The sequence below is a fragment of the Dipodomys ordii genome, unplaced genomic scaffold (assembly GCF_000151885.1).
Source record: "Dipodomys ordii isolate 6190 unplaced genomic scaffold, Dord_2.0 Scaffold217, whole genome shotgun sequence".
Taxonomy (NCBI): Eukaryota; Metazoa; Chordata; class Mammalia; order Rodentia; family Heteromyidae; genus Dipodomys; species Dipodomys ordii.
The window spans coordinates 573,327-589,254 of record NW_012267433.1 but is presented as its reverse complement, the minus strand read 5'-3'; the positions used below and the strand labels follow the sequence as shown (position 1 = coordinate 589,254).

Sequence of the window (15,928 nt, the reverse complement as noted above, 5' to 3'; positions counted from 1 at the left end):
TGCTATTTTTATAAGAATTATTGCTCTGTTTTCATTTTTAGATTATACACGTTTGTTTGTTTTTTTTTGTCGGTCATGGGGCTTGAACTCTGGGCTTGGGCGCTGTCCCTCAGCTCTTCAGCTCAAGGCAAGCGATCTACCACTTGAGCTACAGTGCCACTTCCGGTTTTCTAGTGGTTTATTGGAGATAGGAGTCTCATGGTCTTTCCTGCCCGGGCTGGCTTTGAACCTCGATTCTCAGATCTCAGCCTCCTGAGTAGCTAGGATTACAGGCGTGAGCCACCGGCGCCCAGCTAGATTATACATGGTTTATGTTTAGACATACAATGGCTTTTTTTTTTTTTTTTGGGTCCGGTCATGGGGCCTGAATTCTGGGCCTGGGCACTGTCCCTCAGCTCTTAAGGCTAGCGCTCTACCACTTGAGCAATAGCGCCACTTTCGGCTTTTTTCTTTTTGCTTATGTGCTGCTGAGGAATCGAACCCAGGGCCTCAGGCATGCAAGGCAATTGCTCTGCCATTGAGCCACCTTCCCAGCTTTGGACCTGATCTTAAGGGGAAAGTTTCAGTCTTTCATCAGTAAGTTTTCTGGTAACTATGGATTTCATAGATGTCCTGACACTTGAGGAGTTCCTTTTCCTAGTTTTATTGTTATATTAAAGAATAATTTTTATTTTTATTTATTTTTTTGTCGGTTGTTGGGCCTGAACTCTGGGCCTGGGTACTGTCCCTCAGCTCTTCAGGTCAAGGCTAGCACTCTACCAGTTGACCCACAGCGCCACTTCTGGCTTTTCTGCTTATGTGGTGCTGAGGAATCAAACCCAGGGCCTCCTGCACTCAAGGCAAGCACTCTTCCATTAAGGCACCTTCCCAGCCCCAGCCTTGCATTTTTGGCTAAATCTCACTTTGTCATGGTATATCACTCCTTTGGGCTACTAGTACTTCCTTGGGTTTTATTTGTTGCTAACTACTGTGCTATGGTGCACATATCCACTCAGCTCTGGAGGCATGAGGAAAATTGGGTACTGCAACACTCTCAGGAAGGGCTGAGCAGGCCTTCCCGTCTCATTTGCAGGTCCAGAAGTTATGGCCACATAGAGGATGCTCATTTAGTCCTTGGCAGCCGCAAGGGAAATGTGGATATTCTCTCCAGGCTGCAGGTGAGTTAGCGTATTCATTGTGTAAGTGTCCCCTGGTGAGGTGTTTATGACAGACTTCCATACTGGTGCCATATTACCAAGCAGAGTGGAAACTCAGGTCATCCAGACTGTGGCTGAGATGCAGAGTGTGTGTCTGAAGTTGTTCTACAGATGAGCATCACAGACACGTAGTACAGCTTTGGCAGTAGAGTTGCTCCATGATCTCTAACTCCTGGCTACTCCACTGAGCATCACACTCTTAGAAAAGACAAGAACGAGTTTCAGTTTGGCAGAAGACAAGAGAGTATGGAGTTGCAGGCTTCCAGGGTTCTGCAACCTATGGGAGAGACAGGGCATCAGTGAGTGTGCACCTGTGTGCTCACACCACATGAGCATTTTGTATCTGTGATCACACCTGCAAGCATGCACCTGTGTGCTCACACTTCACATGAGTATGTATCTCAGCAATATCTCTCCATTGATTCTGGAGTGTTTGGAAGCCTTCCTCCTGCCTCCATGCCACTGTGCCCACTTGGTTGTCCTGGGAGCATGCATTTGTAAGCTCTTCTGTTGTTGTTACTAAACACTTAGGCACATCAACTTAGAGAAGGAAAGATTTTTGGCTCCTTGTTTGAAAAGCCTTGAGGAAGTAGCAAGTCCTAGTGGGGAGGGCGTATTTAAGCAGAGCTAGGAAATAAGGAGAGACTGGAAACAAAACATATGCTTCAGAGACAAGCACCCAGTAACCTTCCTCTAACAGGTCTCATCTTAAGTTTCCACCACCTCCCCAGGCTTCATTCCACTACGAATCTATCACTTGATTAATCCGTACCTGTTGAGATCAGAGCTGTCATGACCCAGTAACCTCTGAACACTTTGGGGATCAAGCCGGAAGCTTATGGCCTTTGAGAATGTGCAGATATAAACCATAACAGACATGTGTGGTTTTATTTGATAAAATGCTATTTGTTGATTCTAGCTGACATTTTTCAAGGGCCTGAATTTTTAATATGGGGAGTAAAAAACCATAGGTTGTGAGTACTTGGGGAATCCATTCAAACATATGGTAAACATCCTACAGAGAAAGCGAACCACAGTCTCTTCCCCCTCACCTTAACCTCTCTCCTCCCCATCCACCCTCTTTGGGTTTGGAGGAAGGAGGGAGCCACTGCATGGGCTGTGACTCGATGTAGACAGGATGTACGTGGGCACCTTCAGTCAGCACATGCCACCCCCGGCCAGGCCCATTCCTGCTTGCTGTCCCCAGCCTCCTTCCTCCTCAGCCTGACACAGTCCCTCAGAACCCAGCCTATCTGGCTTACTCCTCTTAGAAATACAGCTGGTCCTGCTGCTGCTGCTTGTCTCCGCACCATGCCCGCAGTGTCTGGCAGGGGCTCTGACCTACAAGTTGGGGCTCTGTGCATATGGTAGACTCTGGGTAAAGAAGGAACTGGATTTTCCAGTCTTTTCTCCTTACCCTCTGAAACCACACATGGTGTAGCCAGAGAAGTGACAAATGAGTTCTTAACAGAAGCCGGGATGGGAGGGGAGAATGGTTCCAAGTAAAAGAGCTTGTGCTCTTGCTACCTTCATCCCTGTGAAAATCTCTCTCCCAAGCTCATCCCCTGGGGCTCCTGTCTGAGACTCACAGCAGGCCTTGACAACTTTCTGCCCTGAGTCTGGTTACGTGTTTTTCCAGGAGATGATTGTGGACCTAGAACTGGAATGGGGCTGCTCCCAGAGACACGTCCTCTTCGCTGTGTTCTGCAGGAGGCTCCAGGCCCTGGAGCGTGGAGGCAGTGTAGCCTCCAGCCTCAGGAGGCAGCAGGAGCTCCTCATGTGCAAACGGTACCAGGCAGCACCACAATTTCTTCTGAGTTTCATTCTGCTAGTTCTGTTTCTGTCTTCCCATGCTAAGCCTGGAATGTTTTCATTCCTTGGTGGCTCCTGCTGGAGCAGGACTGGAGGTATGAAGGGTGCTTTGGGTTAAAAGTAATTCCACGTACTCCAAGATGTACACTTCTGCTGTTTAGGTTTCACCCTCCAATTGTGCCTCATTCGGCCATGGGGCACCCTTCTACGTGTTGTACACAAATATATATGTATATATATGGAGAGAGAGAGACAAAGTGTCTGCTCCAGCTTAAGCCCGGGTTGGGGGCAGAGACACTTTTGTGCTCAAAACCAAGGGCTTGGGCAGGGTCAGTGGGAACAGCTGTGACATAACCCATTCCTCCCAAGGCTTCTCCTCCACCTGCCTCCAACTGTTCTTGTTGGCAGCCTGAAGACCGGACAGCCTATCACCCCCAGCTGTGAGGAGTTCTTTCACCTGGTCAATTCTGAGTTGGTAGGTGTAGATGCTCTACATGCCAGCCTTCCCCCCTCACTGCCAGCTCTACTCGTTTGCCTTATTGAAATGTTTTACAGAAAAACTGCTGTTGCCGTGGTGGTACACTGACTGAGGACATCACCATCCACTTCTTCAGGGTAACCCACACATACTGTGACCTCAGGGACCCTTGGGATGAGTGCCCTTGGGTCTAGGTTCTCATGGTGGGTGGGCTCTGGCAGGCTGCCGAGCTATGGTGTACTCTGTTGCAGGGACTCCTCAGTGCCTGTTTACATAGCCCAGACCCCTCACTGACGGCCAATCTCACTCTGATGGAGTGCCAGACCAAGTGCCCCCTGATTCTGACCTCTGCACTGGTAAGCCTGGCCATCTCGGGGGACAATATTTAGCGTAGGCTTGTCTCAAATTTGTGAACCTCCTTCCTCATCTTCCCAGGTGTTGGGATTACAAGCATGAGCCACCATGCTTGCTACGCTGAGGTGTTACTCCATGTGAGGGGACTCCATTTCTCACAGTGTCCTATTCTGGCTATAATTTAAGATATGTAAGGATAAACAGGCCCACGGCAGAGGACATGTCTTCAATTTTCTTTTCTTTTTTTTCTTTTGTCAGTGGTAGGCCTTGAACTCAGTGCCTGGGCACTGTCCTTGAGCAATTTTTGCTCAAGGCTAGTGCTCTACCACTTTGAACCACAGCATCACTTCCAGTTTTTAGTGGTTAATTGGAGATAAGAATGTCACAGACTTTGCTGCCCAGTCTGGCTTTGAACCACCATCCCCAGAGTAGCTAGGATTACAGGTGTGAGCCACTGGCGCCCGGCCATGTCTTTAATTTTCTAGAGCAACTAGCTACCCCACTAGAGTCCCTGACTTGCTGTGTTCACTGGAGGCCATAATGGCTGCCATCTGCACATATCTCAACACTCTGAGGAGAGGTAGCCTCTGACCCTGTGTGGTGCTGCTTTTATCTGGTCTAGCATTTCAAGACTGCATGTACAGGGATAAGGGGACTTGTTACAGCAGTTGCCAGTCCTGTCACTGTATAGTCCACGGTGGATGAGCTATTTGTTTAGGCACTGGGGAGCAGGCCGGCCACCAGGGCAGAGGGGCCAACTTCTCTTCCAGGTTCTCAGGTAGGGCCCTCCCTTCCCTTGTTCTGGAGAACAGGAATTGCTTTAAGCTTCAAATGCAGAGAGGCAGAGCTCTCGGTTGTTGCCTGGGGTACAGTCTTTCCAGTTATTGAAAATATAGCTGCTCTAATCTGACTGCTGACCTTTCTCTACCCATGAGTCATGGTGGACAAGCCTCGAGCCGGTGTTGTGCAGTCGCTGGAGGAAATGCGTCCAGGATGAGCTTCCACGAGAATTTCGCAGGCTAAAGGCAGCCCGGGACTTTGCCAGCAAGTGAGCATTGGTAGTGGGATGAGAGTAGCCCGCTGCTCGGGCCAGGCTTGGGTTGTTTCCAGACATCCAGGTTGCAGCTGCTACAGGACTTGTGTGAATAAGGAAGAACCAAGTTAATAGGCTTTTATTTGACTGAGCAGCTCAGTGTTTTGTTTTGTTTTTTCTTGGTCCTGGGCTTTAACTCAGGATCTGGTCACTGTCCTTAAGCTTCTTTTGTTCAAGGCTAGCACTCTACCACCTGAGTCATAGCTCTACTTCCAGCTTTAGGGGTAGTTAATTGGAGATGAGTTTCATGGACTTTCCTGACCAGGCTGGCTTTGAAACTCCATCCTCAGATCTCAGCCTCCTGAGTAGCCAGGATGACAGGTGTGAGCCACCAGTGCCTGGCACAAGTTGTCTCTTGAGGGCCTCAGCAGGACTCCTTGGTCCCATCTGCCTCCATGGAGAATATCTTGCCAATGCCTTTGGGTCCCACATGGCTAGAGGGCCCAAATCCTGCTCCTCAAATGGGGAAAGCATGCCGTGCCTAATTCCATGATGTTCTTTACACTCCTGCATTGTTTCACTACTTTTCTGCCAGACTTTTACTATGCTGAAAACGGGCACTACCACATTCATGTAGTGATATAGCTGCTGAACCCCCTCTGTCCCTGGCAAGTACCAAGGGTACTGAGGCTTTAGTGGTGCCAAGCCTCTTCCAAGAGCCTACGTCAAGGCGAACAGAGCTTGTCCTCTCAGAATGCCTTGACGTAGAGCAGCACTCTAGTGTGCAAGGCCGACACTGCGCCTGCTGGGTCCTCACGCACAGCTATAGGGCTGACGTAAGCCTCACGTCTGCTGACTCCAGTCCCCTGATGGAAAGGCAGGCCCTGGCTGCTAGGCCAGGTGATATGGTATGACAAAGGGGTAATAATCAGGCTCCGTAATCACATGTTTCTCTGTCTCCCAGTTTCTTCTCTGACTCAGCTTCCCCTGCACCCCACCTGCCCTGGGTCTCAGCTGCTTCTCTGCACTTCGCAGTTAAAGAAGTTGAAAAGGAAAACATCAGGAGACAACTAAAGAGGCTGGACTGTGAAACAGAGGAGGCAAGACCTGGAATTTTTTTTTTCAGTAGTGGGGTCTGAGCTCGGGACTCAAGCTTGGACTCAAGTGTGCTTGGCTTAGTTGTTCAGCTGGTACTTTTTAAAATTTTGGTCGTCATGGGCTTAAACTCTGGGCCTGGTCACTGTCCCTGAGCTCTTCAGCTCAAAGCGAGCCATAGCGCTACTTCTGGTTTTCTGGCTACTTCTGGTTTTCGAGCAGTAAGACCCTTGGAGATAGGAGTCTAATGGACTTTCCTTCCCTTTGAACCACAATTCTCAGATCTCAGCCTCCTGATTAACTAGGATTACTGGCACCTGGCTTCAACATTTGAGCCACATCTCCAATCTGACTTTCTGCCTTCCGAACTTTTCTGTCCAGGTTGGCTTCAAACCACAGTCCTTTCAGCCTCCTGAGTAAGTTGGGTAATAGGCATGAACTAGTGCCTAGCATGACATGGATTTCTTTTTTTTTTTTTTAAATCTAAATAATTGTACAAAGGAGATTTTTTTTTTGGGGGGGGGGGTCCGGTCGTGGGGCCTGAACTCTGGGCCTGGGCGCTGTCCCTCAGCTCTTTAGCTCAAGGCTAGCGCTCTACCACTTGAGCCACAGCGCCACTTCTGGCTTTTTTCTTTTTGCTTATGTGGTGCTGAGGAATCAAACCCAGGGCCTTGAGCATGCAAAGCAAGTGCTCTACCACTGAGCCACCTTCCCAGCCCCAAAGGAGATTTTTTGTTGTTGTTTTTGCCAGTTCTCGGGCTTGGACTCAGGGCTTGGCTGCTGTCCTCTGAGCCTCTGTGTTCAAGGCTAGTGCTCTACTGCTTGCACCATTTCTGGCTTTTTCTGAGTAGTTTACTGGAAAGAAGATTCTAACAAACTTTTCTGCCTGGACTGGCTTTGAACCTGCCCCACAATCCTCAGATCTTAGCCTCCTGAGTAGCTAGGATTATAAGGCATGAGCCTGGGGCACCTGGCTGAGATGGAATTTTTCTTAAAACACATCTTTTCTAGCAAGTTTGTTTTTATTTTTACTTTTTAATTGAGGCTGGTGCCAGTACTAGGGATTAAACTCAGGGCTGGGCACTGTTCCTCTGCTTTTTTGCTAAAGGCTAGCATTCTTACCACGTAGGCCACACCTCCATTTCTGACTTTTTGCTGGTTAGAGATAAAGAGTCTCAAGCCCAGGCTGGCTTCAAACTTCAGTCCTCAGATCTCAATCTCCTAAGTAGCTAGACATGAGCCACCAGCACCTAATAATTTCCTAAGTTTTTAACTATTCAGAGGCAAGTATGAAAGGCCCCATCAGCAGTAAACTATTTTTAATATCTCCTAAAAGCTGGGTGGCTCACACTGGTATCCTAACTACTTAGGAGGCTGAAATCTGAGGTTTGCATTTTGAAGCTGGTCCAAACATACACACATGCTGGAAGTGGTGCATTGGCTCAAGTGGTGGAGTGTTAGCCTTGCACAAAAAAGCTAGGAGACAGTGACAGGCTGGAGATTTTTTTTTCCTGCTAAGATCTTCTCAAAAGACTTAGGCCGGGGCTGGGAAGGTGGCTCAGCAGTAGAGTGCTTGCCTTACATGCATGAGGCACTGGGTTTGATTCCTCAGCACCACATAAGCAGAAAAAGCTGGAAGTGGCGCTGTGGCTGAAGTGGTAGAGCGCTAGTCTTGAGCTGAAGAGATAAGGGACAGTGCCCAGGCCCAGAGTTCAGGCACCACAACCGACCAAAAAAAAAAAAAAAAAAGACTTAGGCCCTAGGGGCTGGGAAGGTGGCTCAGTGGTAGAGTGCTTGCCTTGCATGCATGAGGCCCTGGGTTTGATTCCTCAGCACCACGTAAGCAGAAAAAGTCAGAAGTGGCGCTGTGGCTCAAGTGGTAGAGCGCTAGCCTTGAGCTGAAGAGCTGAGGGACAGCACCCAGGCCCAGAGTTCAGGTCCCATGACCGACAAAAAAAAAAAAAAAAGACTTAGGCCCTAAAGAAGGTGCTGGTGGCTCACACCTATAACTGTAACTACTCAAGAGACTGAGATCTAAGGATCGTGGTTTGAAGCCAACCTGGGTAGGAAAGCCTGTGAGACTCTTATCTCCAATCAACTATTAAAAAAAATAATAAGAAAAATCAGATGTGAAGCTGTGGCTCAAGTGGTAGAATGCTGGCCTTAAGCAGCAAATAAGCTCAAAGTTAGTGCACAATCCCAGAGTTCAAGCTCCAGGGCAGGCACCTTAAAAAACAAAAACAAAGGCCCCAGTCTTACAGGCTCATTGGAGGGCTCTACAGGTCAGGTCTTACAGGGGTTAGAGCCCTGGCTAACTGTTGGGAATATGACCTACTCTCACCTGCAGCTGTTGGTCTGCCTCCTTTTCTTCTCCCTGACTGGCTTGCTGTCATCGCATCTGACCCCAGACGTAAGTCAGACTCTTCAGGTGAGGCACCCCACACCCCCGGGGCCAGGCTACAATACCAGAGTGCATCCTAGATGGTCCTCTGGGTATCTCAGGTTGTTTGCTACATTGTCTTCCTTAGGGTGTCTTGACGTGCATGCTTCCCCTTGCACCCAAACCTTTTTACCTGACCTGGGCGACATTTCTTACACTGTCACAAGTTCTAGATTTTGAAGGAATAAAGACCCCCTAGTGCTCTTAAGAACTCAGCCTTGGGGGCTGGGAAGGTGTCTCAGTGGTAGAGTGCATGCCTTGCAAGCATAAGGCCCTGGGTTTGATTCCTCACCACCACATAAACAAAAAGAAAAAAGCCGGAAGTGGCGCTGTGGCTCCAGTGGTAGAGCGCTAGCCTTGAGCTGAAGAGCTGAGGGACAGCGCCCAGGCCCAGAGTTCAGGCCTCATGACCGGCAAAAAAAAAAAAAAAAGAACTCAGCCTTATCCAGTCAGTACAGAGGTCAGCATTACATCAGCTTGGTCTTCTCTGTGGGCCATAGGATGCGAGGGACTACACGAAGGCTGTGGACATCTCTGCTGAGGTCCTTGCATGTTTGGAGAGGAGGAAGGTGTCCTGGCTTGTACTCTTCCAGTTGACAGAGACAGGTAAGCAAGCATGAGTCTTCTGAGACCTGACATGGAAGGAAAGTGGCCCTGTCCTGCATTAGGCAGATGTTAGCTGATCCGATGCCAAATATCATTCTCTTTAGGAGCAACTTTCAAATGACGGAGGACAAGGCCTCCTGGGAGCTCACTTTGCAAACTCATTTTCTCAAGTTTATCTTTCTGCTGAGTTATAAACTCAGTATGCACTTATGTAAAGCAACAGAAGGCTGTATCAGAGCACTTTGGAGGACCGCAGTGCTACTGGTCTGAGAAATGGACCCACAAGCCTGTTGTGTGGGGTGGGTAGGCGTTGCATGCCCACCTCCCAGACTTTGCTCTCCTTTGTATTCCCAGACCCTTTCCCTGCAGCACTGACAGATGTCAGAACCAGATACCTTATGCCGTCATTGGTCACTAGACATAGATCTCCCCTCCAAGGGAGCCTGGCCCTGGCACACAGCTGATTGAGCCCCTCTGTGTTGCAGATGGTGGCCTGGGGCACCTCCTCCTCCGCCTGGCCCCAGATCAGCATATCAGGCTGCTGCCATTTGCCTTCTACAGGTAACCAAACCCACCTTCCTGGTCTACAGAATGAACCCTAGCCTGTAGGGCCTGGGTGGTAAGAAGGTGCTGTTTTCCTAGGGTCTCCCAGTAGGTGAAGAATGCCTGTCACTACCACAGGAGTGGACATTCTCTACTTCTACTTACATTCAGCACCTTCAAGTCTTTTGTAATCTCTTCTTTACCTCTAGTCTTTTGTCCCACTTCAATGAAGACACTGTTGTCAGGGAAGAGGCCTTCCTGTATGTTGCGGCAGACATGTACTTCAAGCTGGTTCAGCTCTTTGTGGACGGGGAGATGAGGGCTGCCTCATCCTGTGCTAGCAGGAGCCCACGGCCCCAGGGCCAGCCCCCTCTCCAGGTGAGCTCCCCAGCTGTCCACGTGGTTCCTGCCGAGGATTTGGGGATCCTGGCTCAGTACACCTCCCCGTGACTGCCATCTTTTCTCTAGGGTAGCCCTGTTCAACTGGTAATGGAAGCCCGCCTTTTCCTACTGCAGTTAATACCCCGATGCCCAAGACAGAGTTTTTCAAACATGGCAGAGGTAACACACCCTCCCTGGGCTAACCCGCACTTGGGGGAAATGAGGGCATCTGTAGCACTTGGCTGTATGTCCATGGGCTGGCAGGGAACTCAGTGTCCCCACCAGGCCTGCCCTGTGCGTCCCATGGTCTTCAGACAGCTCACTCGGGCCGTCCTGTCTGGCTGAAGGGCTGAGCAATGTATTTCTTCACAGCTGGTGGCGGGTCACGGAGTCTCTGACCCCGAGGTGAGCGCTGCCCTCCTGGGCAGACAGAAGGCTGACCCCCACCTCCACCCGGACCCCGATCTCTTCTGAATGTGCTCGATCCAGGTCCTTTGTAAATAATTTATTGCAAGCATAACATGGAGCTCTGGTTTCACTAGAAAGTGGATTACAAATCTCCTTAGTTGCTCTAGTTAGGAAAAGTTAACAATTATTCATGATCTGTGTCTGACCCTGGGGAGCTCAGTGTTTGCTGGTCCCAAAGCAGAAAATAAAAGGCCATATGGAATACACTGAGCTGCTTGCACTGCGAGGAAGAATTTCCCCCTGGCCCTTGTACACAGCTGCACAGGTGTGGTGGGTGCAGCGTAGGGCTCCACAGTGCTGGAACGGTGCCAAAGGTACAAGGAAAATTAAGGTGTCTTTGAACCTCACATCAATGTCCACTGAGGTCAAGCTGCTCAACATCGTCTGTCTGCAGTCCTCAGGTTGGCTCTGGCTTCATGTCCTGGCTCTTCGTGGTCCCAGAGCAGCTTGGGGGCCCAGGTAGGGGCTCTGCTTCCAGAGGCAGGGCTTTGTCCTGGGTCTGTGTCAGAGGGTGCACCATGGACATGTGTACATTGAGGTTGTGGGCTTTCTCAAACCGCCGGCCGCACTGGTCGCAGGCAAAATCGAGCTCAGCCTCCGCCTTGTGTTTGGTCATGTGGTACTTGAGGGATGCCCGCTGCCTGCACTGGAAACCACAGACCTCACACCTGTGGGCAGAGGTGGCAAGGAGACAGATGAGGAACCGTGAGCCCGGCTCAGCCTCGGGGGCAAGCGGAGGAAAGGCCCCACCCACACCTACTGCAGTGGTTTGGCTCCCGAGTGGCGCATCTGGTGGACAAGGAGGTGCTTCCGCTGCTTGAAGGTCTGCCCACACTCGTCACAGATGTAGTTGCGCACCTCTGCAAGACCAGAGAGGGCGTGAGCACGGGCCCCCAAACGCTCAGATCTGCCCCTTGAGGGCTGACGGTCTGACTGTTAGAACAGGAAGAGCAGTTACTATCTAGCACATCGTAGGATAGGCCCAAGCAAGGGCCTCATGACCAGAGATCATTTTCAGAGCCCTTCCTTACAAAAGGTTCCTAAGCCAGCGGGGCGCCAGTGACTCACGCCTGTAATCCTAGCTGAGGCTGAGATTTGAGGATCACAATTCAAAGCCAGCCCAGGCAGGAAAGTCCGTGAGACTCTTTATCTCTAATAAACCACTATAAAACCAGAAGTGGTGCTGTGGTTCAAGCGGTAGAGCGCTCACCTTGAGCTGTAGAGCGCAGGGACAGCGCCCAGACCCCGGAGTTCAAGCCCCATGATGGGCCAGAGGGCGGGGGGGGGGGGGTTGAGTTCTTAGGCTATGTGAGAATGTTGCCACTCTTTAGTGATCATTCCCCATAATTAGGAGCCCACACAGTTGGGGAAGACCACTGGCGGAGTATAATGGCTCCATCTACTCTGGCAATCACCCCTGCACTGCCTGCACACCTGCTTGTTCTCCACTCTAGACTTGAATCTGTTTTATCTCTTTAGAAAGTTGCTTGCTTGAACACTGGCCTGGAGTAGAGCCTGAAGCTCCCAACCTAAGGAAATTACTACATGTAAGAATTCTTAGAGCAAAAAGTACAAATAACCCAAATGTCAAAGGACAATGACCCAGCAATGGAAATGAACAAATCTTAGTAAGAAAAGACTATAAAATGCATCATTGTACCCAGCTCAAAATAACTATTGTTTAAGGACTGATGTATAACAAATCTGACATCCCTTCCATAGGCACTGGTATAAGTTAATGAATGGTTAGAATGGGAGGGAAAATAAAAATCGTGATATAGGTCCCCAAGGTTAGAACATGTCTGCAGAGTAAATGCTGGAAGAATAAATCCTCAGGTGGCTGGTGGTGTATGAGTGGGAGATCCTTATTTTTTATTTCTATGAAATATAAGTCACTTTTATAGTCCAAAAAGGGTATCATTAGAATTGCTCTTTTTCTTTTCTTGGTTGGTTGTGGGGCTTGAACTCTTGGCATGAGCACTGTCCCTGAGCTCTTCAGCTCAAGGTGAATGCTCTACCACTTGAGCCACAGTGTCACTTTTTTTTTTTCTGGTAGCTTATTGGAGACAGGAGTCTTATGGACATTTCCTGCCCAGGCTGGCTTTGAACCTTGATCCCTAGATCTCAGCCCCTGAGTAGCTAGGATTACAGGCATGAGCCACCAGTGCCCAGCCTGGTCATTTGTTTTTATTTTTTGTTGTTGTTGTTGGTTGTGGGGCTTGAACCTGGGGGGCTGCGTGTTGTTCTTCAGCTCAAGGCGAGCACTCTACCACTTCAGCTACAGTGCCACTTCCAGTTTTCTGGTGGTTAATTAGATATAAGAGTCTCACAGCTTTTTCTGCCCAGGCTGGCTTTGAACCACGATCCCCAGATCTCCTGAGTAGCCAGGATGACAGGTGTGAGCCCCAGCGCCTAGCCTGTTGGTTTTGTTCTTTTTTGCCAGTCAGTCCTGGGGCTTGAAAAACAGGGCCTGGGTGCTGTCCCTGAGCTTCTTCTGCTCAAGGCTAGCACTCTACCACTTGAGCCACAGCACCACTTCCGGCTGTTACCACTAAGCTACATTCCCAGCTCTGTTCATTTGTTTTTTTAAAAAAAAAAAACAAAACCTCAGAGGGGCTGGGCATGGGTCACTCATACCTGTCATCCTAGCTACTCAGGAGGCTGACATCTGAAAAGCCCAGTTCAAAGCTAGCCTGGGCAGAAAAGTCTGAGAGACTTAGCTCCAATTAACTACTAGAGGGGCTGGGAAGGTGGCTCAGTGGTAGAGCGCTTGCCTTGCATGCCTGAGGCCCTGGGTTTGATTCCTCAGCACCACATAAGCAAAAAGAAAAAAGCTGGAAGTGGCGCTGTGGCTCAAGTGGTAGAGTGCTAGCCTTGAGCTGAAGAGCTGAGGGACAGCGCCCAGGCCCAGAGTTCAGGCCCCACAACTGGACCCAAAAAAAACAACTACTAGAAACCAGATGTGGCACTGTGGGCTCTAGTGGTAAAGTGCTGACCTTGAACTGAAGAGCTGAGACCAGTGCCCAGGCCCCAGATTTCAAGCCCCATGACCAACAAGAACAAAAAGTTCAGGGATAGCTCCCTGAGCCTCAGAACCAACACAAAAATGTGTCCCAGCTCTTGTAAGCCACCTGGGCATGTCTGCTCATGGATGGATTTGTCCACCACCAGTCAAATCTGTGCTTGATCAGAGGCCTGACCTGAGGCAGGTACCTGTATGGATGAGCTTCACGTGGCGTTGCAGGTAGCGGTCAATCATGAACACCTTGTTGCAGCCAGGATGGGGGCAGGGCCTCTCCCGAACTTCCTCATGGTGCTCCTTAATGTGCTTCTGCAGGAGGGAGGGCAAGAGATGGGCGTACTTTCTCCAGACAAACACCTTCCAAACGCTTCCAAAGAACCCAGATGATGGCCTGCCCTCCTGGGTCTGTCTCCAACTACAGGCTGCTAACAGCGTTTGACCCAAACAGTACCCACTCTTACCTTCATGCCATCAGCTCCACGGTATACAGCCGTGCAGCCCTGGTAAGGACACTTGTAGATAGTGGGCAGTTCCTCCCTGCAGGACAGACAGAGCACATGGCGCTGCCACCCCAGCAGTGCGCTCCCTGCCTCCCCGCACAGAGGCAGCAGCCCGCCTCACCTCTCACAGCGCAGCTGCTGCTTCCATCCAGGCTTAGGCCCAGGCTTCCTTCGAATTTTTGGCTCTTCAGCCTTCTTGGCTTCTTTGCTTTCTTGCTTTTTACCAGAGACTCTGGGAAAAAAACAGATGTGCTCAGACTGATATTTCTGATCTAAATGATTCTCACCTGCTCTCTTCACCAGAGGTTCTTCTTCAAGCTTCAGTAATTGAGATGTTTCTTTGAGAGCTGGTTGGCCCCCAGATGAAAAAAAAATTTTTTTTTGCCAGTCCTAGGGCAAGCTGTAGGACTGAGCTGAGTCCCTGAGCCTCTCTGCTCAAGGATAGCACTCCTCCACTGAGCCACATTCCCAGACCTCCCCAGATTCTTTCTTAGCCACCTCAGGAAGGTGTGCGGCCCGGGCGAGATAGCAGACAGTGGTGGCACACACTTGCATTTTCAGAACTGAAACCCCACCCTACTGTTTTTATCGTCTACCCCCCAAATCTAAAAGTAGGGGGAGCAGGGAGCTTAAGGAATCAGTCCTTGGCCAGACGACCTCAGCCTAACAGCACCCTGCAGCCAAGTCCTGGTCGCCAGCCCCAAACCCAGTTACATTCTTACATACTACCTGAACAATTTAACAAGGAAGTTGAGAAAACAATTCATTTCCAATTGCATCAAAAAGAATAAAACACTGGGGGAGGGGGGACTGGGAAGGTGGCTCAGGGGTAGAGTGCTTGCCTTGCATGCATGAGGCCCTGGGTTTGATTCCTCAGCACCACAGAAACAGAAAAGGCTGGAAGTGGTGCTGTGGCTCAAGTAGTAGAGTGCTAGCCTTGAGCTGAAGAGCTGAGGGACAGTGCTCAGGCCCAGAGTTCAGGCCATACAACCAACCAAATAAATAAATACTGGGGTTGGAGATTTGAGTCAGTAGTTGGTAGAGCACCAGCCAATGAGTAAAAATATTAAGTACTGAGTTGAGTCTTGCTCTTGGGGGAAAAAAAAGAATAAAACACTTAGCTGGCAAAAGGGATACATAGAACCATATATTCAGAAGACTTAGGCAGTGGAACCATTTGAGTCCACATATTCAAGAATAGCCTGTGCCTGGTACTGGTAGCACACACTTATAATCCTAGGTACTCAGGAGGCTGAGATCTGAGGATTGCAGTTCAAAGCCAGCCCGGGCAGGAGAGTCCCTGAGACTTTTGTCAGTTGTGGGGCTGGACCTTGGAGCCTGGATGCTGTTCCGGAGCTCCTTAGTGCTCCACCACTGAGCCAGTGCCACCTCTTGTTTTCTGGTGGTTAACTGGAGATGAGTCTCATGAACAACAAAAAATCACTTTTTAAAAATAATGTCTCAAGTGTCTCATAGAACACCTGCTCAGCAAGCACAAGGCCCTGGACTCAACCTCAGCACTGAAATAAAAGGTCTGATACATGCTTCATACATGGAAGGCAGGCTAAAGAAGCCAACTGCAAAAAGGCAAATGCTATGATTCCACTGAAAAGAGCTACTACCTAAAATGTTAGTGGCTGCCAGGGCCTGAGGAAGGATTAGAGAGAACACTGAACAGATTTCATGGTGATGCAAAGTTTGGAAAGAGTGTAACATTGTGAATGTGCTTAATTCCACTGCACTTCCTATTTAACGTTTTGGAAGTAGCGAGGCATGGTAACACCCGCTTGCAAACCCAGCACTCAGGAGGCTAGGCAGGAAGATGACAAGTGCAAGATACCACAAGACTAACAAAACAAGATGTCTCAAAAAGTCAAGACAGAAAAAAAAAAATAAAATAAAGTTAGTTTTAAGGAAGTGGCGCTGTAGCTCAAGTGGTAGAACGCTCGCCTTGAGCTGAAGAGCTGAGGGACAGCGCCCAGGCCCAGAATTCAAGCCCC

The 15,928-nt window shown here is 49.6% G+C and overlaps 2 protein-coding genes across 3 annotated transcripts in view; one reads left to right on the top strand and one right to left on the bottom strand.

The window, feature by feature from the left end:
• The window catches only part of Fanca (Fanconi anemia, complementation group A), a 56,924-nt gene extending 46,489 nt beyond the window's left edge, over positions 1 to 10,435 (top strand). Inside the window, exons 31-43 of the mRNA XM_013035672.1 lie at positions 1,073 to 1,157; positions 2,836 to 2,984; positions 3,378 to 3,483; positions 3,564 to 3,623; positions 3,738 to 3,842; positions 4,776 to 4,888; positions 5,838 to 5,973; positions 8,316 to 8,378; positions 8,909 to 9,014; positions 9,500 to 9,575; positions 9,767 to 9,935; positions 10,026 to 10,118; positions 10,311 to 10,435. Coding sequence (XP_012891126.1) covers positions 1,073 to 1,157; positions 2,836 to 2,984; positions 3,378 to 3,483; positions 3,564 to 3,623; positions 3,738 to 3,842; positions 4,776 to 4,888; positions 5,838 to 5,973; positions 8,316 to 8,378; positions 8,909 to 9,014; positions 9,500 to 9,575; positions 9,767 to 9,935; positions 10,026 to 10,118; positions 10,311 to 10,412 — 1,363 coding nt within the window. The 3' untranslated portion in view covers positions 10,413 to 10,435. The remainder of the gene's footprint in view (positions 1 to 1,072; positions 1,158 to 2,835; positions 2,985 to 3,377; positions 3,484 to 3,563; positions 3,624 to 3,737; positions 3,843 to 4,775; positions 4,889 to 5,837; positions 5,974 to 8,315; positions 8,379 to 8,908; positions 9,015 to 9,499; positions 9,576 to 9,766; positions 9,936 to 10,025; positions 10,119 to 10,310) is intronic.
• The window catches only part of Znf276 (zinc finger protein 276), a 12,770-nt gene continuing 7,270 nt past the window's right edge, over positions 10,429 to 15,928 (bottom strand). Inside the window, exons 6-10 of one of the 2 annotated variants that reach the window (XM_013035673.1) lie at positions 14,050 to 14,160; positions 13,890 to 13,965; positions 13,620 to 13,737; positions 11,167 to 11,266; positions 10,429 to 11,074 (exon numbers count right to left, since the gene is read on the bottom strand). In XM_013035673.1, coding sequence (XP_012891127.1) covers positions 10,804 to 11,074; positions 11,167 to 11,266; positions 13,620 to 13,737; positions 13,890 to 13,965; positions 14,050 to 14,160 — 676 coding nt within the window. In that variant the 3' untranslated portion in view covers positions 10,429 to 10,803. Of the gene's footprint in view, positions 11,075 to 11,166; positions 11,267 to 11,690; positions 12,285 to 13,619; positions 13,738 to 13,889; positions 13,966 to 14,049; positions 14,161 to 15,928 lie in introns of those variants that run through there. The other variant, XM_013035675.1, reaches the window with a different exon arrangement.